At 41.3% G+C, this 27262-nt stretch overlaps 1 protein-coding gene across 1 annotated transcript in view; it reads left to right on the top strand.

Annotated features, from left to right (window-relative positions):
• Nucleotides 1-27262, top strand: part of LOC131044798 (protein root UVB sensitive 6) — an 86885-nt gene that overhangs the window by 17382 nt on the left and 42241 nt on the right. Inside the window, exons 4-6 of the mRNA XM_057978240.2 lie at nucleotides 25980-26051; nucleotides 26222-26332; nucleotides 26430-26549. Coding sequence (XP_057834223.1) covers nucleotides 25980-26051; nucleotides 26222-26332; nucleotides 26430-26549 — 303 coding nt within the window. The remainder of the gene's footprint in view (nucleotides 1-25979; nucleotides 26052-26221; nucleotides 26333-26429; nucleotides 26550-27262) is intronic.

Genomic DNA, 27262 nt, shown 5'->3' with positions numbered 1-27262 from the left:
TTGTTTGCAGCCTGACTTCAGGTAGAAACTCTGGATCATTGTTTTATAAAGCACAAAATGACAATATCTGAGTTCATACTTGGACTGAAGGCTTATAAGAAAAAAGAGAAATGAATAGATGTATTACATTTGCTTGACTTTTCCTTTTGAACATTGAGGAAGTTTGTATATGGTTAGATGAAACACACCTGCGAAAGATCGGGTAATATCAAGTGTGTCTGTTACTATTTGCATGAATTTGAATGAAAATTAGTAGAATTTAATAGAATCATCAATTAGACATGAACATTGACAAGCAGTATGTATTAGGATTTTAATTTTTTTGAGCCAAACATGGTTATGGAGTAGTTCAAGTCACAAAGTGACCTTTGTATCACCCACCAACTGCAATAATGTTTTTATTTCTAGCTGTAAATATTGACAAAGGGTGCAAAATATTGACATAGTCACCACCGACTCAAGAGTTTTGCAAGGTGCCATAAATGTTTTGACAAGGGAAACACTGGTGAATATACATAGACAAGTTGTGTCAGAAATTTGCATAAGAAAGTGTTATTGTGGTTTAGCTAATGCTTTGGTAAATCCTATGTGGCCTTAAATAGATATAACATGAAAAGACTCGTTATGTTTTTGGCCAATTGGTAGATAAAAAGAGTTGTGGAGTTTGTCATAGAGGAAGATGGAGAAAAGACCATTTATAACCTGATATGCGTACAAAGAACATGGAGCAGGAGGACATGTCTGTATTTGTTGAATGACTTCTTGTATGGTTTGATTTGCTTTCGAGGCATCACAAATTTTGGATTGGAACATGTTGCAAGGCATTTTTTATGGTCTGATTTTGCAGTTGACAGTGAGCTTTAAAATCATGTTTATGTAATGCCAAAACCCTACTTGCTAATTTTAATTTTAATTTTTAACTCCTTTGCTAACATTGTTGCAAGAACAGCATAATCTATTCCCATGATAGTGTGCAACCGTGAAGATAAGAATGGAGTTTATCAAAAGTCTATGGTACTTCCAAGAATTCACCTGTAATTCAACAGTTCTTTTTAACCCAAGAAAAGGTCGACTTAGGTAAGTATAGGTTGATGATGCAAATTCTTCGTTGACTTAGATAAGTATAGGTTGAAGATGCAAATTCTTCGTTGACTTTTTAATTGAGCACCAAGACCAACATGCAAAGCATTTGTATGTATGATGGAAAGGTGAGAACAGTCTGGATGTACTTAAGGAGAGGCAGATGAAAGGGATCTCTTAGTAATCTAATAAGCACGAGTCCAAGAAAACTGACATTTGTTACATGCAGAGTTGTAAGGGAAGTGTTTGGTCCTAAATGTGTAGTTGGTGAACAATCAAATAACCCAGTATTCCCTGCACGTACCAAGTATTCATGGAACAGAACAATTGCATATCATAACATAAATGACAAAGGGTGATAATTAGACCAGAAAGTTATATCTTTATTCCAATGTCCCGAATTCTCCATACATAATCCCCCTGCCGAGGTTCCAACCAAACAATATATTGACTCGACGGTTGGCCAAGTTGCCAACCGTCACCAACTCCCAACTACCTGACGGGAACCTCTCGGCAACAGCAAAACATAAACACACATAACACACTTATAATTATTATTCGTACTAACATACGTTTTTACCCCTAACATTAGCCCCCCCAAAAACGTAGTCGTCTTCCAGATGACTCAGACAAGAGAAACTGAAATGAAAAACATAGCTAAGACCGAGAAGAGGGAGGAGGCGTCCCTATAGTGGTCGCGGTAGGAGGTTGCTGTCCGGCCTGGAGTTTCAGGTTCTTTTCTGCCATTAACTGCCGTTCCCGAGCTTTCTTTACCATGTGAGCGGCTTCCATCAACTTTTTATCTTTTTGCTCCAACTGTGAAGTGAGCGCCACCACCTGGGCTGCCAATGACTGTACCTCCTTCTCCTACATGCTGTAGCGGGCCTCACATGTAGTCATTTGCATTTCCATCTCCTTCCTCAAGCTCTTTTCAACTGAGGCCAACTCCGTTTGCTTCCTGCTCTCTTTTTCCAGGGTTACTATGTACATCTGTTGGACCTCTTTCTCCGCTTGATGTTGCCGCATCTGTAAGTAGACCTCTCGGAAAGTTCCCTCCATACTGCAGAAGGTGGTGCCTAAGGTGCCTGAGCCTTCTATCAAGTGCCTGTGGGTCCAGCTCTGAATCATCTCAGGTGTACTCTTATCCGGCCATCCCTGCTGCTCAAGATGCTGTGTGAACTCATCTTTGCACCCCTGAGCCATAAAATGACACAACTGTGTAGCGTCCACTGAATTACCGGCCTCCATCTGTCCAGTAAGCTGAGCCATGCCGCGTGTAACATCCGAGAGCCCTTGTAGCTCCGCTAGGAATCGTTTGAGTGAGCCCACTGGGTCATTTGGGTCAGGTGGTGTGATATGGAGTCCAGTGAGAGTCCCCTCCATGCCACTGCTCTGCTCGTCCTTTCCCTGCTGCTCCTTATCTGTAGGTCTTCCCTCATCCGGGACAGTAACCTCTCTATCTGGAGTCACGCCTGGCTCGATGGTCATGTTATGTGGTGCGGGGGAGGGGGGAAGGTGTGGTGCGAGCGCGAACTGTCCTAGCCATCCATCCAGCGAAGCGTCTATATCCTCATCTGTCATAGTATCCAAGGCTGCCTCTAAGTTAGTTGATGCCGTACCAGTCTCAGTTGCCATCGTACTAGTGCCTGCTGCCGCCGTACTAGTGCCTGCTGCCGCCGTACCGGTCTCTGCTGCCATCGTACCAGTTTCTGCTGCCGCTGTACCAGTTTCTGCTGCCGCTGTACCAGTTTTTGTACCCGTTTCTGCTGCTAGTACGACTAAACTGATCTGTGGCAAGGATACTCGTTGGTGTGCCGGCGGCTCCCCTTCCCCAATCTTTTGGAATAGTACCCCTACGGGTCATAGATCTCCTACAGGGCTGGCGACTGCAAGCGCCTCCTGAGGTACCAGGTGTGCCGCGGCTAGTTTTGAGGTCGTAAACTTTACCCTTGTGCTCTTCCATTGTGCCCGCAGCCCCTCCTGTTGCTCTTCTTCTTCCTCTTCTTCCTGCTGGCACGACTCTACTTCCTCCTCCTCCTCCACGGTGGTGTGTTTCGAGAGATGGAACCCTTCATCCCCACTTTCCAGTTCTTCCGTTTCTTCCGGTTCCTCGGACTCTTCAGCACTGCTAACCTCTTCCACTTCCACAGAAGTGTCTAGCTTCCTCCTCTTCCTTGTGGGCTATGCTGTGTCGCCGAGGATGTCGAGGTGAATGTAGTAGTACATAGTGGGTTTATTTGGTTCTACCCGTCCGTGAGGCTCAAACGTCCCCCAATCCTCTGGCGGTACTTGTAGGCGTACTGCATCTAGGAACAAACTGATGGCATGATGGCACACGTGGAATGCTTTGTGCTCTAATCTTAGGAAGTCGTGAATGCGTTCTGCCAAGAGTTGCCCCCAGTTGTACACTTTCCCGCATCTGATCCCGTTCATTAACCCGATCATCCATATGGCGATATCTGAAGCCCGACTGGCCCCTATCAGGCGGCTTTTAACCAGGTCCATCAACATCCTCCACTCTCCTGGTGCGATAAAACTACGCTTCATCCCTCTGCTATCGACCCAGACGCTCTGCCACTGTTCCTCTGTAAGATCGTCTCTGCACACCAGGTCTATCAACCATTTTTTCTTTTCTTTGGTAAGTTTTTTTTTTGGTTTGGCAGCGGTTGCTCCTTTATCCGATATGCCGAACACGCGCCTAAAATCCTTAGGTTTGAATGAAACCCGTACTGTGTGCCCTTGAAATTGGATGACCGAAGTTTGCTCATGAGGGTTATAACCGGATACCATGGTCCGTAGGACTGGCTTGAACTCTTTAATGTTAAATATGGGCATCTGCACAGCGTGGTCGACCTGTGCTTTTTTAAGCAAATCCTTCACCACATGATCTGGAGGGTTTTCTTCCCACCAGGTACGACATTCACTGCTAGTCACACTTTCGAATGCCACATTGGCTGCCGTGAGTTCCTCTGGGTCTTTGGTTGTCTTCGGTTTGCTCCTGGTTTTCCTGCTGCTGGCAGACTTTGTGGCAGTCATGGTTGTACTGCAACTGCCTTTCTCTGCTTTTCTGCCTAAACCCTTTCCTGCGTCCTTATTATAACCTTCGGTCAAATTATCTCGCCAGTTTGTACGGCCCATTGTATCACTTCCAGCTTCCTCGCTGTACGGTCCCTTCCTTGTGTTCTGCGCTTCGTCTTTTATACCTTCGTGCCTTGATTGCCCGACCAAATATCTGCCGTACAGCCCGGTTGTTGCCGTCGTACTACTCCCTTGTTTGCCGTCGTACGGTTTCCCCTTGCACGTGTTGGTTTGCGTGGTCCGTACACCATTCCGTGGATATGTGTCCTTGCCTTGTATTGTGTTCGTACGGTCAAGCCGTACGTCGTACGGTGGGTCCCTTCTGTTTCTATGTCATTTTCCGTACGCCCCAACACCCTGCTCTGAACGTCGTACACGTACGGTGGAGGAAAACCGTATGTCGTATAGTAGCTTTCGTCTGTGTCTCGTGCTGCGTACGCCGTACACATACGAGGACGTCCTTCCTACTGCTGTGTTTTGGTTGCCGTACACCGTACGACGAGTCTTGCTCAACTCCCTGGCGCCGTGAATCCGTACGGTATAACCCCTTGCGCCGTGCATCGTACGGCTCGACTTCCAGATTGTGCACCCGCCGTACGATGGTTCCTGCCCCCTGTGCCCTGGATCCGTACGCCGTACGGTATAACTTGCTGGACAATCCGTACACTGTACGACCAAACTCACTGGCTCTCTGGCCTTCTAGACTGCGTAATCCGTACACCGTACGGATTGGTCACTCCCTTTGGGCCTCCTTCTACGTCCCTACCAGCAGTTTTGCTCGATGTTGTCCGGCTCGCGGGTTCACCTTGCTCTCTTCCCTGCGTTGTGCCTAATGGGGTCTCCTGGCAACTTTTATAAGCACTTTTCTTTTTGAGGGTTAGGGTTAGGTATATGTGTTTTATTAATTTGACATAAAATACTTGCTTTCTCAGTAACCTTACTTTTTCCTTACTACGTTTGCTTGTACTTGCCTGACATTGCATCTTTTTAATGCCTGCTGATTTGGCCTTCCTTGCTTTTTCCCTGTATTTCCCTTCCTCAGTTTTTAAGACCCCTTGTTTTACCAATCGTCTTATTTCTTTTGTCTGACACGGTTTTTTCAATATTAACTTTCTTGCTTTTAGTTTACCTCGGTACCGCTTGACCTGCTTGTGCCTTCTGGTGCAGGTCCCTGGCCGGTCGATTGAGTTTACTGCGCGTAGAAGGTTCCCTTGTCTCCTTTGTTTCCTTTTCCCCAGCCTTCTATCTTGCTTTTTCCTCCATTCCTTCCCTGGTTCGTCATTCCTCACCTTGTCCTCCTTCCATTTCTTATTTTGGTACAAGTTGGTTCCATATCTTTAAGGTAAGATCCATGTATCACTGTGTGTTGAAATAGTACAACTGCTATATACATTTCAGGTTCTACATGCCACCCTGTGATCAGTCCTTATATTTAGTGACTTGCAAACACCACCTGTGTCAAGAAGTTTACATAGCATGTTGGGCTGCTTAGCATTAAGATAACTTGTGATATCCTTATATTTACTGAATTTGTTGCAAGCACCTCTTTTGTCAAGGAATTTAACCTTGAGGTCCTGACTGGAAGGTTTTGCATTTCTTATGGGGTGAGTTGCTTTCAGCACCCTACCTAGCACATTGGGTTGTTTGGTGTCACATTGCAACTTAGCCTGGGTTTGTTACAATTCTCACTTACCTTTCTTGTTTTGTTCTTCTTTCTACCCAGCTTAGGCCATCTTATGCTTTGTTCCTCTTTGTCTAGCAGATCTGCAGAGTGACAATTATATGTGGAGAATAGACACAAAATCATACTGCAAATTTTGTGGGATAGTCATGATGCCACCACATTTTGTGCCTTCGACATCCTTTTTGGGCCCAAATGGGTCTATCTAGCAAAATGCTTCTTTGGAAAAGGTGTCGTTCTTGTTCATTGTCCATAAATAGCTATACACTTTTCCCTAATCTTCATTGTGACATTATTGCTATTCACGTATTGTTATCACAAAAGCTTGCACCCTTGCTGAGCTATCAACTCAGCAACCTTGTGAAACATGGAAACAACCCCGAAGTGTGGGACCTTGCGCAAGGGCGTTGAATCTCCGGAGAAGGCCGACTTCCTTCTCAATCCAAGTGCAGGTGTTGAACCAACTCAACACTTCAAATCTTACTTCTAAACCTATCCTAACAGCTTGCAGAGGAAAAGGGAAGAGAGAAATGCTAAAACTGAAAGGAGGTGATGCACCAAGATAAGAGATGTTTCTCTCCCCACCCGAAATGGCACAAAGAATCAACTGAAATACCTAGGAGATGCACAAACTTCAGTTGCATGAATGACCTTAATGCACGTATGGAGGTTAGGACTTGCTGAATGTCAAGAGGGGAGAAGGTTTCCCACAAGTCACACCCAGAAACAGGTTAACACAACATATATGTGAAAGAAAGCCACAAACATACACTTACAATGAAGGTAAGAACACATACACAACATACATAAGTTGAAGTAAGGCAAGAATGATGATTTCAATTCATTATAAGGCCAATGGCCAAACTTACAGTTGTAGAAATGCAAGATAAATACAAGTCTTTAAGAGAAGTGAAAGAGAATAGAATAGCTCAAGCCAGCAAGGAGAGAACCCTTTGCAATGAGGAATAACAACCTTATATAGAAAACTGGTCGCATAGGAGAGACCATTGGTCAAGGGAGAGAAGCCTTGACCCTTGTGTGTGCAGGGAAATGTCAGTCAGGGAATGCAGGGAAGTGCATGCAACTGACATTGTGTACATGCAAGCAACCTGGCCATACCTTGAAAATGCAATCCTAAGAAGAAAGGGACTTCTAGAAGGTGGAGTGACTGACATTCCAAAGTCAGAGCATGCAGGCATGACATAAGTAACCACAAATAAGCATGGCCTTGTACTTCTCTTGATGGAAATCCTACAAAAATCATTAAATGTGCCCTTGTAGCTCCACAAAAGGTGTACAAGTTGCAAGAGTTGTGTTGTGACGTTTTCACACATCGCCCCATTGCAAATGGGGACCCCCTACTTTTTTGGCCCTCCTAGTCTTTTGGCTTGCATTTTTGGGGTCTTTTCGCAGCAGTCTCGTCAGTCTCTCTACTTTGCAAGTGTTTGGGGGTCATATTGATTAAATCTGCTTTTTGTTTGAGCAAATTCTGTGAAGTCAAGGACTCGTTTTGTGAATTTTAGGGTTTTTTGCCTTTTGTCCTAGATTTTAGGGGTTCCTGTTAGGGTTTCGGGAAAACTAAGCATACGACTAGAATCAGGACCCTTCAAGGGACCTCCCAGTAAAATTTGAGCCCAAACGGAGCAACTTTCTAATTTTAGAAAGTCCCTATTTTTTAGGGATTTTTCCAAGTTTCGGAATGTCGCCATTTTGCCAAAAATCAAACTTACTATTTTTAGTAATTTCTATTTTTAGTAAGTTTCTATTTATAGTAAGTCATTCATGTGTCCTGTTTTAGGCTCTAACTCTGACATTTTGGAAAGTTTCTATTTTGGGAAAGTCTATTTGTGGCAGGATCAGGCTAGCAGACAGCGAAGAATCAACATGCACAATCACTTCTAAATCTAGAAAGTTGAAAGTAGACAGGCAGGGGTCTAAAATGGCTAAGTATGAGAATCATCCCTGTAGTGGAAGGCACAAAATTGTTCTAAGTCTGGAAAATCCACCTTCAAAATCCCAAAGTGGCATCTCAGCATAGACAGTGGTCAAAATTTGGCTAAGTTTGGATTTCCTATTCCAGAAGAGGAAAGCAAGCATGATCATCCAAGTCCAGAAATTCACATCAATCCACCAATGTCATCCTGATCTGAAAATGGCCTGAAATTTGACTAAGTCTGGAAATTTGGAAGATCTTCCAAAATCCAGAATTTGCATTATGATTCCTATGGACCTGAAACCACTTTCAAACATCCTGAAAGTATATATGAAATATAACTTAAAGTATAAGATACTTCAATGTTATATTTCATATATATATCCTGACGAAGAGCCTGAAATAGTGGAAAAATCCACCTCTCCATGGACATCTCCAAAATGCGCCCAGGTATGGGCTAGGGCGCTAAAACCAAGAATGCTTTCACAACTGCAATTTTCCATCATTCCTTGGACATGGCAAAAATGCGCCCAGGTTAGGCCTGGGGCGCTAAAACCAAGAAAGCTTTCACAAGTGCAATTTTCCATCATTCCTTGGACATGGCAAAAATGCGCCCAGGTCAGGCCTGGGGCGCTAAAACCAAGAATGCTTTCACAACTGCAATAATCCATCATTCCATGGACAGGGCCAAAATGCGCCCAGGCATGGGCTGGGGTGTTGAATCCAAGAGGTCATTCACAAGTGCAAAAATCCATCATTCCATGGGCATGGCCAAAATGCGCCCGGGCATAGGGTGGGGCGTTGAATCCAAGAAGCCATTCACAGAAAGAAAATTCATGAATCCTTGGCGTGGTAAAATTTCACCCAAGCAAAAAATTTGAAATTTTGCCTAAGGCACGGAATCCAAGGAGTCAAGGAGGAATAAAAAGAAGAATTCACCTCGGGCGAATTTTCAGTTATGCTATTTTTAGACATCAAATCTCAGCCAAATATGGAAATTTTCATAGATTCAGAATCGGGGTGAAATTCTTCACCCAATGAACCTAGCTCCTAAATTTTAGGAGGATCCCTAAAAAATAGGGATGTTGAAAGGGAGACATGGACAATTCACAAAACAATGAATTCCTTCCTTCATAATAGAATTCCAGGAAAGATGAAAATTTGGCTAAGTAAAGAATTCCTTCCTGCAGGACATAATTCCAAAGGTGAAAAATTGACTAAATGTTGGAAATTCCTTCCTTCATGACAGAGTTCCTGAAAAAGGTGAAAATTTGGCTGCGTATTGGAAATTCCTTCCTTCGGGACAAAATTCCAAGCAAGGAAGAAATACACCCAAGGATGAATTGAACATAAAATTTCTAAGGCAAGGAAGGAATCAGGGATGAACTGAACAAGAAATTTCCCCTCCAGGGAAAAAATTTGAAAAATCCATTCTCGGGCATCAAATCACATCCAAATTTCAAAAGTTTTACAGATTTGGATTCGTAGGAGAATTTTCTCTCTCCTGGACCGCAGAACCCTAATTTGGAAATTTTCCTAAAAAATAGGAAATGTGCAGAATTGATGAAGAAACCTTCTTTGAGCAAGGAAAGTTGAAGAGACTTCAAGAAAATTCTTCCTGAATCGAATTTTCCCTCTCCAACAATTCCAGATGTGCAAGAGCGGATATACGATGGCAAAGTCCATTTGCATGGCAAGGATCTATTGAACACGTGGCAGTAGAGTGGCGCATTCATTACCGGAATATTTGACCAAATGGCGACCCAATCATTGCATGTTGAATTTATGGTAGATTCCTTTTGCATGCAGTCGCCGCATGTGGAAATGATGGATCATTTATGACATAATGGGGTGATTTTTGCATGGATGAATATTCAACGCATGTTGGACGAATTTGAAGGAGGTGGTGCATTTAATGCACAATGGATGCTATTTTGGGTACTTTTGAATTAATTGTATATGGGCATGATGGGTTATTAATTGGAGATTCCCACCTTGTTGCATCATGTGTGGAGAATCTTTTGGGCAAACCCTAATTAGGGTTTTGCATGTAGCCAGGGCTTGAAGCCTATATAAAGGGGTGACCCCCTCATTTAAAAGGGAGGGAGCTTTGTATGAAATTGTTGCGATAAGTTTTTTGAGAAAATAATAGTGAAACATTGTTCTCTGATGGTGTCCACTTCAATTATTTTTTCAAAGCTTGCATGGTTTCACCTTCCTCGCTTAGATTAGAAATAGTAAAGTGCTTTGATTTCAATGGAGAATGTAATGGTGTCTGATGAATTTCCATGGTTCATACTTTTTGCATCTTGCTGATTGTAAGTTGCAGTGTAAAGTTAGTCTAAGCCCCCTAAATTTGTGTTGAGTTCAATTGTGGATAGTCGTTTGGATTGCGCCGTTTTTGGGTATTCAAATGTACTTTCTCGATTTGAAAATCCTCTAGCATCCCTAGAAGATTGCACCGGTTCTTGTGGAGTTGTAGTTGATCTTGGCGAAGCAAAGCTTGGTTTATTTGGAATTTGTCCACCAGAGCACTATTCATTGTTATCACTGCCCTTAGGAATAGATTTAGATCCTTCTGAACCCTTTCCCTTTTACTTTCAGTTCATTTTATTCCGTTCGAAGCAATAGCATCGCAGAATTGCCATATCCGATGATGGAGTTTCAGCCATAGCGAAGAAGTGAAAGAACGATGCACACGTAAGGCCCCTTGGATTACCAGCAATCACATCAGCCAACTGAGTCACGTCCACGCATCGAAGGAACCTTGGAGTCGATTGTTTGAACTTCTTGCAATCTTAGCATGCAATCGTACTTTGATCAAGAGAGAGTGAAGTGACCGTTAGGCAACTTTATTCTGTGTTCGATGCTGTCATAAAAAACATGTCAACAAGTTGCTGGAGCATTAAAAGCCTTGAGTGTTGATCACGCCGTTTGGAAGTGTTGCAAGCCGGAAGGAAGTTGGGAAGACTTCGGAAACACAAGTTACTGAAGTTGGGAAGACTTAGGCTTGGGATTTCGGGATTCCGGAGTTCTGGGGTTGAGGACTTAGGAACTTGGGAACTTGGGGGTTTCGAAGTTCCGGGGTTGAGGACTTAGGAACTTGGGAACCTGGGAACTTGGGGGTTTCGGAGTTCCGGGGTTGAGGACGAGAAGACTTAGGAACTTGGGAACTTGGGGGTTCCGGGGTTGAGGAAGAGAAGATTTAAGAACTTAGGAACTTGGGAACTTGGAGTTTCAGGGTTGAGGATGTAGGAACTTAGGAACTTGGGAATTTGGGGGTTCCGGTGTTCCGGGGTTGAGGAAGCGAAGACTTAGGAACTTGGGAATTTGGAGTTCTGGGGTTGAGGACTTAGGAACCTGGGTTTTCCGGAGTTCCGGGGTTGAGGGCGAGAAGACTTAGGAACTTGGGGGTTCCGGAGTTCCGGGGTTGAGGAAGAGAAGACTTAGGAACTTGGGAACCTGGGGGTTCCGGGGTTGAGGAAGAGAAGACTTAGGAACTTGGGAGTTCCGGCAAGACAACACTTCATACTTCATGATTCCATTGCTTTCTCTTTGATCAACTGAGGCAACGCTGGTCCATAGAACATACCTCTGATCGGTTCTCACTGATGGACCAAGGGTGTCATAAAATGACAACATTTTTGGCGACCTCTGCGGGATGCTTGCCTGCTAAGCATGAAGTCCAGAAGCCTTGAGCATCCATTGGGCACTGAGTCATTGAAATGACCCAAAACATGTGTGCGCCATCACTTGGAGGGAAACTGGAAACTAGAGTTCACACCCTCTTAAGGAGAATGCGGCAGGTGCACAAGCACTTATGAAAGCAAAACAACTTCTAGTCTAATATTTACATAGTCATCAAAACCCTCTTTAGAAGCAGGGCTTGAGATGAATCCCATTCACTAGGATTGGAAGAACTTCGCCATCAAGCCTAGAGAGATGAAATGCATTGGCCTCCTTGCAACTAGTGATGACATATGGACCACTCCAGATAGCATCAAATTTGGAGTGTCGCCCAGTTTTGGCTCTGTTTGCATCCCACTTTAGAACTAGATCTCCCTCTTTGAAGACCCTCTTAGTAGCCTTTTGTTCAAAAACTCTCTTGACCTGTTTTTGATGAGTCTCAAGTGTATGCATAGCCTGACCTCTAACCTCCTCCAGCTCCATTAGCTCAGTTAGCCTTACTGTCATGGCATCGTTCTCTGTCAATTCCAGCTGATGTGCTAGTTCAAGAGAGGGTAACTCTAGGGAAGTTGGGAGTCTTGCTTCTTTCCCATATACCAGCGTGAAAGGGGAGTTACTGATCGCCCTCTTGGGCGTGATCCTGTCAGCCCCCACGACCTCTGGTTGTCTTCAATTGTCCTTTTGATTATCCTGATGAGGTTCTTGTTGGAAGATTCAGCTAAGTCATTACCCTGAGGGTAATAATTGGATGATGTCTTCAAGTATACACCATGCTTAACTGCCCAAGAACTGATTTGGGTTCCAATGAATGCCTTGGCATTATCTGATATGATGGTGGAGGGGACACCATGGAATTCCAATACTGAGGCCTCAGTGGCATCCCTTAATGCAACTGCCTCTGTCCACCTAGTGAAGTAGTCTATTGCGGCCAAGATCCACTTGTGGGCAGCACTAGAAGGTGGATTTATCATGCCAATGAAGTCTAAACCCCATTGTGCGAATGGTTGATCTGCTCAGATGGGGTGAAGAGGTAGGGCAGCTAGTCTTTGCTTTCCAGAGAAGAAAGCACATTTCTTGCAATTCTTCACCCATCTATGTGAGTCTTTGAATAAGGATGGTCAGTAATAACTAGCCCTCATTATTTTGATAGCTGTAGTTCTTGCAGAGAAGTGACCCCCTGAAGAGCCATCATGAAATTCTTCTAATTATCTGCTGACTTGATTTTGCTTGATACATCTTAACAAGACTCCATTAAAGTCTATTCGAAAAAGGGTGCCATCCACTAAGACATAGGGGATGGACTGCAACCTGAAATGCCTTCTTTTGGTCCTGTCTAGACCTTGGGGGTATCTATCTTCCATTAAGAAGGTGGTCATGTCACTTTCCCAATTGAATTGAGTGTCGTTGCTTGTTGGTTGATCCTCTTGTAACACAAGGGCGACCTCTGAAGTAGTCTCAGAAGATGAGACAAGCTGTTCGCATAGGCCCCTGCCTCTTACAAGTTTAGTGATCTTGATGTTGATGTCGTATTCCATGACCTTGGTTATCCACCCAGCCCTCTTCTCACTGATGTCCTTGTTTAGAAGGAAATCCTTGACACTTGCATGTGGAACTAAGAGCTGGATCCTGTTGTTAGACAACATGTGTCTAAACTTTTTTAATGCCCTTACAATAGTGAGGATTTGCTTCTCTACATAGCTATACTTAAGCTCATAGTCTTTTAACTCCTCACTAAAGAAGGCAATAGGTTGCTCCAAATTATCATTGTTCAGCTGTGTTAGGACAGCTGAGATGCTGGATTCTCCTCCAAAGGTATAGAGGATAAAATCCCTTTCATAGTTAGGGTTGACAAGGGTAGGAGCCTGAGCAATTGCTTGTTTAATCTCTTCAAAGCCGACCTTCCCCTCCTTGGTCCAACTGAAAACCAAATTTTTCTTCAACATGGAGGTGAGGGGTTTTACCATGGTGGCAAGGTTGGGAATGAACCTCCTCACAAAGTTGATCCTACCAAGGAAACTTTGCAATCCCTTCTTGTGACTGGGGAGTGGGAGAGAAAGAATAGCCTCTACTTGCTCTGGATCAATGGTCAAGCCATCTTTGGATACAATGTGTCCTAGCAATCTTCCTTGATCTGTAGCAAATACGCACTTGCTAGGGTTCAAGGACACACCATACTCCTTGCATTTCATGAACACTTGCTCAAGATGACCAAGATGGTCAGTTGCATGCTTTGAATAAACAGTTATGTCGTCAAGGTATATAAGCACAAACTTTGCTAATACACCCTTGAAAGCCATGTCCATTGCTCTTTGAAAGGTGGCACCTGCATTGGTTAGCCCAAAAGGCATTTTGCAATAAGCATAGGGACCCCACTTAGTAGTAAATGCAGTCTTGTATTGGTCTGATTCTTGGACTAAAATTTGATTGTAGCCTGAATACCCATCCAAGAATGAAAATTTTTCTGAGCCACTGATCCTTTGGAAAATCTGCTCCATGGAGGGAAGGGGATAATGATCCTTGAGGGAGGCTCTATTGAGGTCCCTAAAGTCTACATAGTTTGATTTCCCCATTTTTCTTCCTTACAGGGACAGGGTTGGCCACCTAGGAGGAGTGCTTGATAGGGAAGATGATATTGGCTTCTATGAGCTTGGTCATCTCCTTCCTCATTAGTGGCTCGATCTTGGGGTTTATTGGCCTTTGCTTTTGTCTAACTGGCTTTGCATCCGGGTTTAGCTCTATAGTATGCTGGGCTAAGCTAGGGTCAAAACCCTTCAAATCTTCATAGGTCCAAGCAACTATGTCATCATATTTTTGACAAAGCTCAACAAAGGCCTCTTGTTCGGTTGAGGAACATACCTTGCCCAAGTTTAGAGACCTACCCTCGGCAACAACAACTAGCTTGTAATCACCCCTCTTTGCAGCCAGGCTCGTCTTCTTCTTCAATTGGTCATCCGAGTTGAAAATGCCCTCCAAGGTAACTAGACCTTTAGGCAACTTGTTGGAGTTGAGCTGCATGATTTGATCTCCATACTGGTCTTGCAGCTTAGACTGATTTTTAGCAGAAAATTCTGCTTAATTTTGCAAGAAATTAACAATCTGCTGATCACTTTCGAATACTTGCCAATTTGCCTGATTGTTTGGGACAGTAGGCCTCACAACAAGCCTAATGTGTTGTTCCTTCTCGCTTGCAACATGCCCTGGTATGTCGAATTGAGCACCAACCGCTGCAAGCCTATCAGCATGCTTGTTCTGATTTCTAGGAATACTCTGGATGTTGAAAGCCTCGATTCCTTCTATCAAATCCCAAACCCTGTGTTTGTATGATTTGAGTAGGTTGTTCTTTGTTATACTTTGAGCTCGGATATGATTAACAACCAATTCGCTATCTCCAAATACTTGCAAGGATCTGATCTTTCTGTTTTGTGCAAGTTGGAGGCCTTGGATCAAGGCTTCATACTCAACGACATTGTTGGTGCAACCAAACTGAAGCCTAAAAGAGAAGAAATATTTCTCTTGCTCAGGAGAAACAAGCATCACATCGACACCTACACCGTTTCTGTTTCTTGAACCATCAAAAAACATGCTCCATAACCCCTCTGAATCTCCTTGTGTCTTGATGAGGTTAGGGATAAGAGTATCCTCTTCATGGATACAATAGGTACCAAGCCCAGTTTCTCTAGTCTCGGCTAATGCATCAAACTGAAAAGCATTGGCCCATTCATCTGGCAAACAATCAGTGACCTCTTGCAAAAGAGTAGTAGGCTCACAGACAATACACTCCTCCACCTCTTCGTGCAAAGTGCAATTCATGTTTATAGGGTTGGGGGTGTAGGGCTCAATGTGGTTTTGCGCAATGGGCTCTGCCCTTATGGTAACCTTGGTACCATACCTTGTTCGAAATAGCATGTGGGACCAATCAGAAGACAGGTATCCACCTATCTTGGTGGTGAAGTTTCTAGATAGACAAATGGCAAAGAAGGCAGGGAGGTCGATGATTGACACGTCTTGCAAGACAGTGCAACCAGGGCATGCATGCAAGGTTAACTTCAAATTTTTAACAACCCCTACTGTCTTAATAGAAGTACCATCCAATTGGACCACCCCCTTAGTCACAGGCTCATATTCTTTGCCAAGAAGATCAGCTACCTTCTTAGGCATGACTGAGCTACTAGCCCCTGAATCTATCATGCAGTTGTGAACTAAGTTATCTCCTATGATTAAGGAGAGATAGAAGGGGGGAGGCTTGCTGATCTTGCTTGAATCTTCTTCCTCCTTGGGTTGTACCAAACTGGTGGAAACTGCCTTCCTGCTGACTGTTGCCTCATCACCTGACTGGTTGATATCCTTCAGTGCCTCGTTGAGCAAATCCCTTTGAGATGGGATGGAAAGGGCCTCCCACATAGTGACATTGAGGTTGGCCTTCTTCATTCATCTGATCTACTATATTGAAAGGAACACCAACTGATTTTAGAGGCCCCTTTGAGGCTACAAGGTCTACCTTTGCTCTTTGGACGACTTGGGCCTCTTCCTGCCTCTTGCTCCCTTGCATGGTATTTTGGCTTGTATCCTAGACAACTACATTGGGCATTGGAGCTTGGGCTGATGTTGAAGGTGAGGCAACTTCCATGGTCTCTTCTTTGACCTTGTATATTGTAGCATAGACTCACCATTTGTTTGGTTCATACCACATAATTCTGCCTCCTGCCAATTGACAAAGGTAGAATCTCCTTGCAAGTAAGCGTGAGTGCCAACACTAGGCTGATTTGGGTCATATTGCTAGCCAGAGGTGGTTGGCTCATTCTGCACTACTAAGGCTTGGACAAACTCTCCATTTTGGCATGCACCTTGGTTGTGTGGCTGATTGCATGGTTGACACCAATCTTGCTCTTGGGCGAGGTTGTTTTGCATTGGAACTATTGCTTTTGAGTTACTTGCAGCTATGGGGTTCACACTATTCAAAGGCCTGACATTGCTCCATTGGTTTTGCCCTTGAAAGGGTGGCCTATTCTGCTAATAGTTCTGATTTTGTGCTTGATAAGGTCTGCTATGCTGAGTTTGTTGCCTCTTTAGTGTTACCAACTCATTGCCAAAGTTTTGCAATAGAGTATTGACTTCATGGAGCTCATTAGAGGATGTAGAGGATGTGGATGGTTGACTTGCGGGCGTCATGGAGATAGGAGCCAAGGTGGGTTGTTGAGTAGGAGCTTCTGGGAAGAGAGGCTTTGGAGGCCTTGGGGCTATCTTTCCAGCCTGTATCAAACAATTTTCTGCCCTTATGGCTATGTCATATGCATCCGGTAGAGAGGTTCTACCCATTGATTGTATCATGACAGCTATATCGTTGTTGAGAGCTCTCAGATAATACAAGAAGGCATGATTTGGAGATGGCTTCACTAGAGCAGGGATTCTATTCCATGTCTTTTGGAATCTGAAATTGAAATCTCCCATGAACTCATGATGTGCCCTCTTAATTGTAGTCAACTGCTCCACAAGTGATAGGTGATCACTTTTGTCTTCGAAATGGTTGCACAACTTCTCCCCTAATTCATCCCAATTGTGAATGGAGCTAAACGACAACCCTCTATACCACTGCAAAGCTTTTCCTTTCAAAGATGTGGCTAAGAGTCTGACAGCAACATCATCTTGAGTGACATTATGGACAGAGCAGATGTTCACAATGTCTTGAAAATGGTCAATGGGGGTAGTAGCTGTTTCACCAGTGAAGTATGGTATACTCTTTAACGCAACCATTGGTATATCATTCCATTGGGTCAAAATAATAGGACTCCCCCCATTGAAGGTAACAAAAACTTGATTTCTGGCCATGTGAAACAATGGTCTATTGATATGAGTGGTGGGAGCCCTAGACAATAATGGTCTTGTAAATGGAGGGGTAGAATGAGACTTGGGAGATGGAGTGTTTACGACCTTGACACCCTTGACTGGTGACAATGAAGGTCTACCTCTCCACCTTCTAGAACCTGAAGATGAGAGTTCTACAAATTGGAAGCTACCTCTAGAAGACGCCCTTGTATGAATTCTGGGCATGAAATCAACAACAAGTCATGAACAAGAGACTGGACTTGTGAGCAATGTCGCCAAGTGCTTGAAAGATGACTGCCTCTAAAGGATGAGACACTAAGAACAACACTGAATCCTTAGCATGTAAACTGAAAGTCTGTCCCACCGAGCGTGCCAAAAACTGTTATCAGAAAAGCTTGCACCCTTGCCGAGCTATCAACTCGACAACCTTGTGAAACATGGAAACAACCCCAAAGTGTGGGACGTTGCGCAAGGTGGTTGAATCTTCGGAGAAGGTCGACTTCTAGAACCTAAAGATGAAGATGAAGATGAGACTTCTACAAATTGGAAGCTACCTCTACAAGACGCCCTTGTATGAATTCTGAGCATGAAATCGGCAACAAGTCATGAACAAGAGGCTGGACTTGTGAGCAAAGTCGCCAAGTGCTTGAAAGATGACTGCCTCTAAAGGATGAGACACTAAGAACAACACTGAATCCTTAACATGTAAATCGAAAGTCTGTCCCATCGGGTGTGCCAAAAACTGTTATCACAAAAGCTTGCACCCTTGCTGAGCTATCAACTCAGCAACCTTGTGAAACATGGAAACAACCCCGAAGTGTGAGATCTTGCGCAAGGGGGTTGAATCTTTGGAGAAGGCCGACTTCCTTCTCAATCCAAGTGCAAGTGTTGAACCAACTCAACACTTCAAATCTTACTTCTAAACCTATCCTAACAGCTTGCAGAGGAAAAGGGAAGAGAGAAATGCTAAAAATGAAAGGAGTTGATGCACCAAGATAAGAGATGTTTCTCTCCCCACCCGAAATGGCACAAAGAATCAATTGAAATACCTAGGAGATGCACAAACTTCAGTTGCATGAATGACCTTAACGCATGTATGGAGGTTAGGGCTTGCTGAATATCAAGAGGGGAGAAGGTTTCCCACAAGTCATGCAGAAACAGGTTAACACATCATATATGTGAAAGAAGGCCACAGACATACACTTACAATGAAGGTAAGAGCACATACACAACATACATAAGTTGAAGTAAGGCAAGAATAATGATTTCAATTCATTATAAGGCCAATGGCCAAACTTACAGTTGTAGAAATGCAAGATAAATACAAGTCTTTAAGAGAAGTGAAAGAGCATAGAATAGCTCAAGCTAGCAAGGAGAGAACCCTTTACAATGAGGCATAACAACCTTATATAGAAACTGGTCGCATAGGAGAGACCATTGGTCAAGGGAGAGAAGCCTTGACCCTTGCGTGTGCAGGGAAATGTCAGTCAGGGAATGCAGGGAAGTGCATGCAGCTGACATTGTGTACATGCAAGCAACCTGGCCATACCCTGAAAATGCAATCCCAAGAAGAAAGGGACTTCTAGAAGGTGGATTGATTGACATTCCAAAGTCAGAGTATGCAGGCATGACATAAGTAACCACAAATAAGCATGGCCATGTACTTCTCTTGATGGAAATCCTACAAAAATCATTAAATGCGCCCCTGTAGCTCCACAAAAGGTGTACAAGTTGCAAGAGTTGTTGGAGCATTAAGAGCCTTGAGTGTTGATCACGCCATCTGGAAGTGTTGCAAGCCGGAAGGAAGTTGGGAAGACTTCGGAAACACAGGTTACTGAAGTTGGGAAGACAAGCTTGGGATTTCGGGATTCCGGAGTTCCGGGGTTAGAGGACTTAGGAACTTGGGAACCTGGGGGTTCCGGGGTTGAGGACTTAGGAACCTGGGGGTTCTGGCGTTCCGGGGTTGAGGACTTAGGAACCTGGGGGTTCTGGCGTTCCGGGGTTCCAGGGTTGAGGACGAGAAGACTTAGGAACTTGGGAACTTGGGGGTTCTGGGGTTGAGGAAGAAAAGACTTAGGAACTTAGGAACTTGGGAATTTGGAGTTCTGGAGTGTTGGGGTTGAGGACTTAGGAACTTGGGAACCTAGGGGTTCCGGAGTTCCAAAGTTGAGGACGAGAAGACTTAGGAACATGGGAACTTGGGGGTTCCGGAGTTCTAGGGTTGAGGAAGAGAAGACTTAGGAACTTGGGAACCTAGGGGTTCCGGAGTTCCAGGGTTGAGGACTTGGGAACTTGGGAACCTGGAGGTTCCGGAGTTCCGGGGTTGAGGAAGAGAAAACTTAGGAACTTGGGAACTTGGGAGTTCCGGAGTTCCGTCAAGACAACACTTCATACTTCATGATTCCATTGTTTTCTCTTTGATCAACTGAGGCAGCGCTGGTCCATAGAACATATCTCTGATCGGTCACTGATGGACCAAGGGTGTGATAAAATGACAACACATATCAAGAACAATTTTTTTGCAAGATTTACTTAAGCCATCACCACATTCATTTGTTTCACTGCATCACCCTACACCAGGGTTAGTTTGAACATCATCAAAGTCAACAACTCACATTCTTCTCTATGGCTCCATTATGATTACCAGTTGCTGCTATTCCATCTAAGCAGAAAATAAGGTCTGTTTTCCATTTGCAGCAGAGCTAGTTTGGTGACATTTTGTTTTCTCTGGCACCTCTCTTTTTTGTTGCCTCACAAGATACTCTCACCTTAAGCAAGCAAAGAAAACCTGATTTTACTGGAAAGTTTTGGCTTGGAAGTACATAAGCTGGTTGGCAAAACATATATGAAATTGTAATGGAAAGTCAAATTTCTTAGTGGCTATTCCTGAGTTTACAGCTCACCAAAGTTCCATTTTTTGCTAGATAAAAAGACTTTGATTTTAAGAAAAACGAAAATGACATAGTTCCTTGTTGGGGTTAAACCTAAGCACCATATATTTCTCTAATTATTGGTATCCCATGGACTATAGACCTTCATCTTGTTGAGATAGATAGACCTTCATCTTGTTGAGGTAGATACATAAATACCAATTAGGCATACAAAGGTTCTGCCCGAACCTAACCTAGAGGACACATACTGCTGCAGATTAACAAACTCCTGATGAAATTCCTAAGATATCAAGGGAAAAAAATTGCAGTGCCTGGCATTTGCATGAAAATCTAGGGGCAGCAACTGCAATGCATATCAACCTATGTTATCGGGTATTGCTGATAAAACCTGTGTCCTAGTACGGGAACACTTTGGGTACGGTCTGGGTACTTCATGGGTGCCTGGGTTCGCTATGAAGGACCCACAGCAAACCTAAGTACCCAGGAAGTACCATGTGCCGTACCCAAGCATAGTTGCATAAAAACCCCAGCTTTACTCTTCATCATTTTGGGTATGCTGTTTCCTTTATCCATCCAGTCCCAGTTGTATCATAACTTTGTGACAGCATTTTATGTCAGAATATGCAAAACACTAGTGATCTTGTAGTACTCTGCACATTTCCAAACAGATGTAGACTGGAATGAGGAAATATTTTATTGAGCAATTTTTTTATTGGTATTGAAACTTGAAGTTCATATGTATTCAGAGGTTGAACTTATTTTTTGGTCTATGATATGTGCTAAACTAATATGGATATTGTCCACAAACAAGAATTCATTTACTATTTCAAGGCTGCGAATGCTGAGTTCCTAAAGAAAATATTGAGTCTTATTGTGCCCTATAATCAGGAATTATCATGGAAATCTTGAAATATGTTGGTGATTTCGTTGCCCAATAGAGTAAGTTATTTTCCTTTGTATTTTTTGAGTTTCTAGGCCCATTGGAGATCATTTCTTTGGTTTAATTTTCAAACCAAAACCTTTCCTTGAATTGAGGTGCCTATTATTGGTGTTGTAATTTGCTCCTTTTGTTGCCACACAAAAAGGAACATATGTGTGGTTGAATTGCTCTTTGAAGTAGAAGGGAAAGTCATTGTAAATAAAAACTAACCTAATGTGCACAATATGTATTTGCTATTTACAATCTATATAATGTTTTCTAAGATGTTTTGTGTTCATGTTGAATAAAATAAAATTTTTACTTTTTTGGATTCACTTAGGGCAAAAGGCTAATAGGCACTTCAGTGTAAGGTAAAATGTTTTTTAATGCTTTATGACTGAAGGAAAATTCTACAACTACATGTTTCATTGTTCAACTAATGTAAAGACTAGATAGTGTAAGTAGTAAGTACACATAGAAATTGGATATAGGTTTAACACATACACCAAATATTATAAGCCAAAGAAGGCAGTTCTATTCAAAGTTACAAAAGACCAACCTAACAAGTACTAATTCATAAAAAATACAATAAGACATTAGATAGAACACTTAAATAGTAATTTAGAAACAAAATAGATGTAGTTGGCATAAGTTTTCCATAATCCATTTTGTGTCTGAGAGAATTCTTTTGGAATCAATTGCGTGTGTTTTTTCTATTGATGTTTTGGATTACACTTAGCAATCTATCATTATGAGGAAAATTTGAAATGTCAATGCAAATTTCACACATTCCAAAAGCATTCTTTCAAATAAAAAATAGACATACTAAATTCTATTGAATGGATAACAATGAATATTTTGGTGAACAATTTCAGCAACAATCAGGCATGAAAATTACCATTAGTTGATAAGGTTTACAAAATGATGCATGAAAATAAATGATAAAGCTAACTACAACTTCTGTTTTAGGAATAATCTAACTGCATACAATGCGAGCTTATCCATTAAAACAAAAGTACGAATTCCAGCAATCTCCTACTAAGTTGTCAATTGAAATCATTACAAATTATCACCTAAATCTCACTTCTCTTGTATGACAAGGGATCTAAAGATAGATAATCTAACAATCCTTGACTCGAAAAGCTAACTGCATTAAAAATAAAGAACACTAAAATTGGATAGGCTATAATTAGCTCCAATGAAAAAGTATCTTTAGACTAAAATAGCATTCTTTGAATATGCTTTTCTCCTTGAAAGTGGTCATTGCTAAAAATAGTGTAGCATGGGCAAAAAATAGTGTTTGGATAGGTGGCCCTAGATGATTTTGATTAAGCTTTTCTCTGTTTTGATCACGGTGGCTCCTTTGACGAAGTTCTGAAACTTTGACAATTTGATTATTTGAATACAAACTCCTTTCTCTCTCTGATTCCAACATATTATGTGAAATTTTTAATACCAAACTTCTTCAACAATTTCCATTGATGAAAATCAAGTCATCAAGCCTTAAATACTTTGAATAAAGAATGAAAGGAATGTTTTCTCACTCTTTTGTTCTCAAAACTATATACCAAAGATTTAGAAAACATATTGATTTCTGAACACATCAATGTAATGATTTGACGTCTGGAACCCCATATTGTGTTTTGTTGACTATTGTCTTGATTAATATGATTGAAAATATCTACTATGGGTCACCAATACCCAAGAATTCTGATATAAATTATCGCTGCTATGATGACTGAAAATTGCCTTTGAAACCTTGGACACATCTAGTCTATAAAAAACTAATGTGATCATCATGCATTATCTTGCTGCAATAACGATTGAATTATGGACAACTTTGGAAATGTAAATGGACTAGAGGATGGAAATTGTTTGCAATTAGACACCTTTGAAGAGGATCATACCAAACTTGAAAAATTGATTGCTCAAAATAATTGGATAATCTATTCAATGATATACACACATATATATAGAGATTACAAGACGTTCTTCTAAATTAAGAACAAGTCATTTAAGTGAAAACTAAAAAGCTAAAAAAGCTTAAAAAGCTAACTATGCGTCTTTAATAAAGAAGCAATAGTTTCACTTAATGCACTAAAAACGCTAAATAAGTCTACTAAAAAATCCATCACGGAAACCGAGGTTGAACAAGGTCAACCGAGTGAAAGCAAGAGACAAAAGAATCTGATTTAAAAAAAATCAGCATAGAAGCAGCTGCAAAAAAATTGGAAACCTTGGAGTGGAATTCTTGTTGCGAATCCCAATGCACGAATTTCGAGGTTTTCCGAAAAACCCAGATTGAAATTTTCTGCAAATTTAAAATCTGTAATTTTTCCGAAAAAGTAATCAGAAAAATAATAACCTGCAGAAAAAAACTTAGATTTAAAAAAAAAAAAAAAATCGAAAAAAATAGGGCAAAGATAGCAGATGGATGAAGCCCAGAAATTCGCGGAAAAAACCCACGAAAGTCACCGCCACGCAGAAGACACGGAAAATCGCGCACTGAAAAAGCCTGCAAAATTCTGTGAAATAAATCTCTATCGCTCAGAAAAACTCCACAAAAAAACTGACCCGCTGAAAATCCGAAACCCTTAGCCGGGAAAAATAGATAATCAGGGAAAATCGCGCCAAAAACTTGCAGGAAATCTGTCGCCTAAAAATCACGAAAAAATCAGAACTAAAAAAAATGTGGGCTGTCAAATCCGTCAGAGCTCTATCGCGCAGGCCCTAGTAGACCCACGGAAATTCGCAGAAGTGTCCGAAAAACATGACACCGCCACCAAAAAATCTGTAGAAAATGCGAAAAAATCGCGACCATTGAAAAACCCTCGCGAAAAATAAATCGCGGGAAAAAAAACACGCTACTGTCTGGGAAATACGCAGGCAGAGTTGCGAAAACCGTGCCCAGCAGGTAAAAAGTCCTGCGCTTTGAAGCAAACCTCTACGAAAAAGGACGAAAAAAAACTGCCTCCTGCAATTTGCAAATCCACGAAAAATCTGCCCAGTATACACAAAAAAATCGCCTAGACCTGCCAAAAACCCTAGCCGGATTTTGCTGCTTAAACCAGAACCCTATAAATTTTCCAATTTTTTTTTTAAATCCCGCTTTGATACCATGAAAAATTGTTTGCTCAAAATAATTGGATAATCTATTCAACGATATACACACGTATATATAGAGATTACAAGACGACGTTCTAAATTAAGAACAAGTCGTTTAAGTGAACTAAAAAGCTAAAAAAAGCTTAAAATATTAAATAAAGCTTAAAAAGCTAAATAATATAAAGCTAACTATGCGTCTTTAATAAAGAAGCAATAGTTTCACTTAATGCACTAAAAAAGCTAAATAAGTCGACTAAAAAGCTAAATAAGTCCGACTAAAAAGCTAAATAGCTAGATAAGTCGACAACTAAGATGACCATTATAGAAGATATTAATATTATTTTAACAAAACTAATATTGTGATCACTTAAATAACTTTGGAAGTCAGTCAATTTCAATGATTGATTGAAAATTAGCTGGGATACATTTAAGTTTAACGAAAAACATTGCTGATATCAAGTCTCCTTACTGTAGTTGATGAAACCCAATATAGACTCTGCAAAAAACTGAAATTTATGCCTTCTGTCTTTGTATTGTTAATTAAAAACCTATTCTTTCCCCAAATGTTCACTCCACTATAAATAACTGATCATTGTTTGAGAAAGTTGTGACAAGGGCAAGCCCTTATAATGCCTGGTGCTTTTGTCTCTAGGAAAACTGCACCTAAAAATACTAGTCACAGCTATCTCCTTAAAGTATATTCGTTCACACATAAGTGCATGACTGTATATGTAAACATGTTTTTGCAATTTTCCATTTCAAACATTGTCGGCCTGTGTTAGGTGCACAATTGTAAACTCTTTTTTCTTACCTGTTCTTGTTGCTCTTTGCAGAGGTGCATGTTTGTACATGGATTTTTTGGTTTTTTTAGACATCAATTTCTTTTATTGGGCAGGCCTTGTACATGTAAAAATGTTTTCCATTTTTAGGTATTGTTGTTTGTACATTCCCAGGGTTCTCTGGTCGCCCTTTTACAATTAACTTGACTAGGGTTGTTGTGGGTCATTTTTTTGCTTCTCTTGTAAGTCAGCTTTTACCATATCCCCAATTGAGAGTAGAAATAAAAGAATTTGGAGCAATTTTTATTCTCTTTCATTTACTACAATGCAACTTGGTCTCTGTTACATGATGAAGTCCTAACAGGTCTAGTGTGCCTTAAAGATCTCCAATTGTGAAGTCATTCTGTATGATAGTATCTGGGTTGCTCTTTAGAATGTAGGCAGTCATAGTCTGCTTACCTCTTAAATTCAGCTATACATTTGTCAGTCCTATATAAATTTGATTGCTCTACCTAGGTATCCTCAAATAATACTATCTGACTCTTTAATTATTGGACTTGAATAAAAAATTTAATACACTCTTTATCCTTTGTTTAAAGCAGGAAAGCTTGAACAGTAAAAAAATTAGAATTATTATTGGGAGGTTGCTAAGCTGGATGTTAGAAATTCTAAAATTAATATTGGGAAATGTTTAGAAAGAAAAGTGCTCACACATACAATTATTGCTTCTTTCCATTTTTCCCTTATTTATGGATGTATTGCATTTTAATTCTCAAGTCACATATATTTATCACTTCTTTCTATTTGCCCTTATTTATGGATACAATGCATTTTTAACTCTCTAGTTTCATCTTGGAGATTTTTGATAAAGTTTCAGATAGGAAGCGAAGTTTTGACTTTTTTTGGATATGTTGTATCTATAGCAAGCACTGGCCAATTGAGGTAATTTTGGTGTGACAATATTTCGAGTGTTGTTAGTAAATAGACACTTGTGTCTGTACAGGATGGGGCAGGAAGGATTGGAAAGATGCTCTTTGCACGTCTGGGTAAAAAGTTTGATTCTGATCTGAAGCAGGTATGGTGAATCTGTTACTAAATATCTGATCATCTCTCAAATATAAATTGCTTTCGATGCCTTTTTCGTTGACACATAATTTTTGCATAGATGATACTTGAGACAATCACTTGACTGTATACCTGATCACTGTATGGATTGCATATTAAGCACTACATGCTTTATTACAGCTTCGCTTTACTAGTGACCTCTTTATGGAATTTGGTGCTGGGATAGAGTTGGCTACAGCAGCAGCTCCTCATTTGTTTTTGCCATTTGCCTGTGCTGCTAATGTGGCTAAGGTCAGTTTGTAATCTGAAAGTTTGAATATCTTAAATCAAATTTGGAGTTATCATTCTTTACATTTGGAGCAGCTTGCAAATAAGTAAGATATTGCAGAATATTGCTGCTGTGACTTCGACGTCAACCCGCTCTCATATATACAGAGCTTTTGCCCAAGGAGAAAACATTGGAGATGTGACAGCTAAAGGAGAATGCATTAGCAATATTGCAGATTTGGTGAGTTATCATGCCTCTTTTTTTTTTTCCAGCATATCTAGTAGAATGAACTCAATTCATATAATATTTAATGTTTTAAAGCATAGAAGCAAAAATCTGCAAAAAATCGCAATTATATTCCCGAATTGGCCAGGTAGCCCATTTTTGCCCCCCAAAAATTGCAATTTATTGGTCAACGGTTTTCAACGCTTTTTTTTTCCCGATTAAATCGCATTTAAATCGGCCAGAAATCAGCAAATAATCAGCCAAAATAAACACAAACTCGTCATAAACCCTAAGAGACACCTGCAGAGCCCAAAAAAACACGGAAACACCTGCGAAAATCAATAAAAATAGTGCGCGACGAAGAACAATATCATGTGATGTGTGGGAGTTAAGGGAAAGTCCCTGCAACGTCAACGAACGGCCACCATTCGATTCTAAGTCACGACAGTAGCTGCTATGGTTAGAACCATTTTCGTTGCTATATTAACTGCCATTTGCACTCGGTTTTTCAATACTTGTGCTTTAGTAAGTCTTGTTTCAATTTCACATGCCACTTACCAACTGCATATTATAGGCATTTTAATCGACAAAATAAAAATGTCTTTTAAATATTTAATATTGTTACATTTGATATTAAAATTTAACTTAAAGTGGGAGAAAGAATTAGTTCGAGAATATTTGTAGAATGGAAAATCTTGAAGATTTTTGAGTTCAATTTACAATTTTGA

This window comes from Cryptomeria japonica, chromosome 3, assembly GCF_030272615.1.
Source record: "Cryptomeria japonica chromosome 3, Sugi_1.0, whole genome shotgun sequence".
In the NCBI taxonomy this organism is placed as follows: Eukaryota; Viridiplantae; Streptophyta; class Pinopsida; order Cupressales; family Cupressaceae; genus Cryptomeria; species Cryptomeria japonica.
Note: the sequence above shows the minus strand (reverse complement) of the source record. Positions and strands in the feature narration are given on the sequence as shown.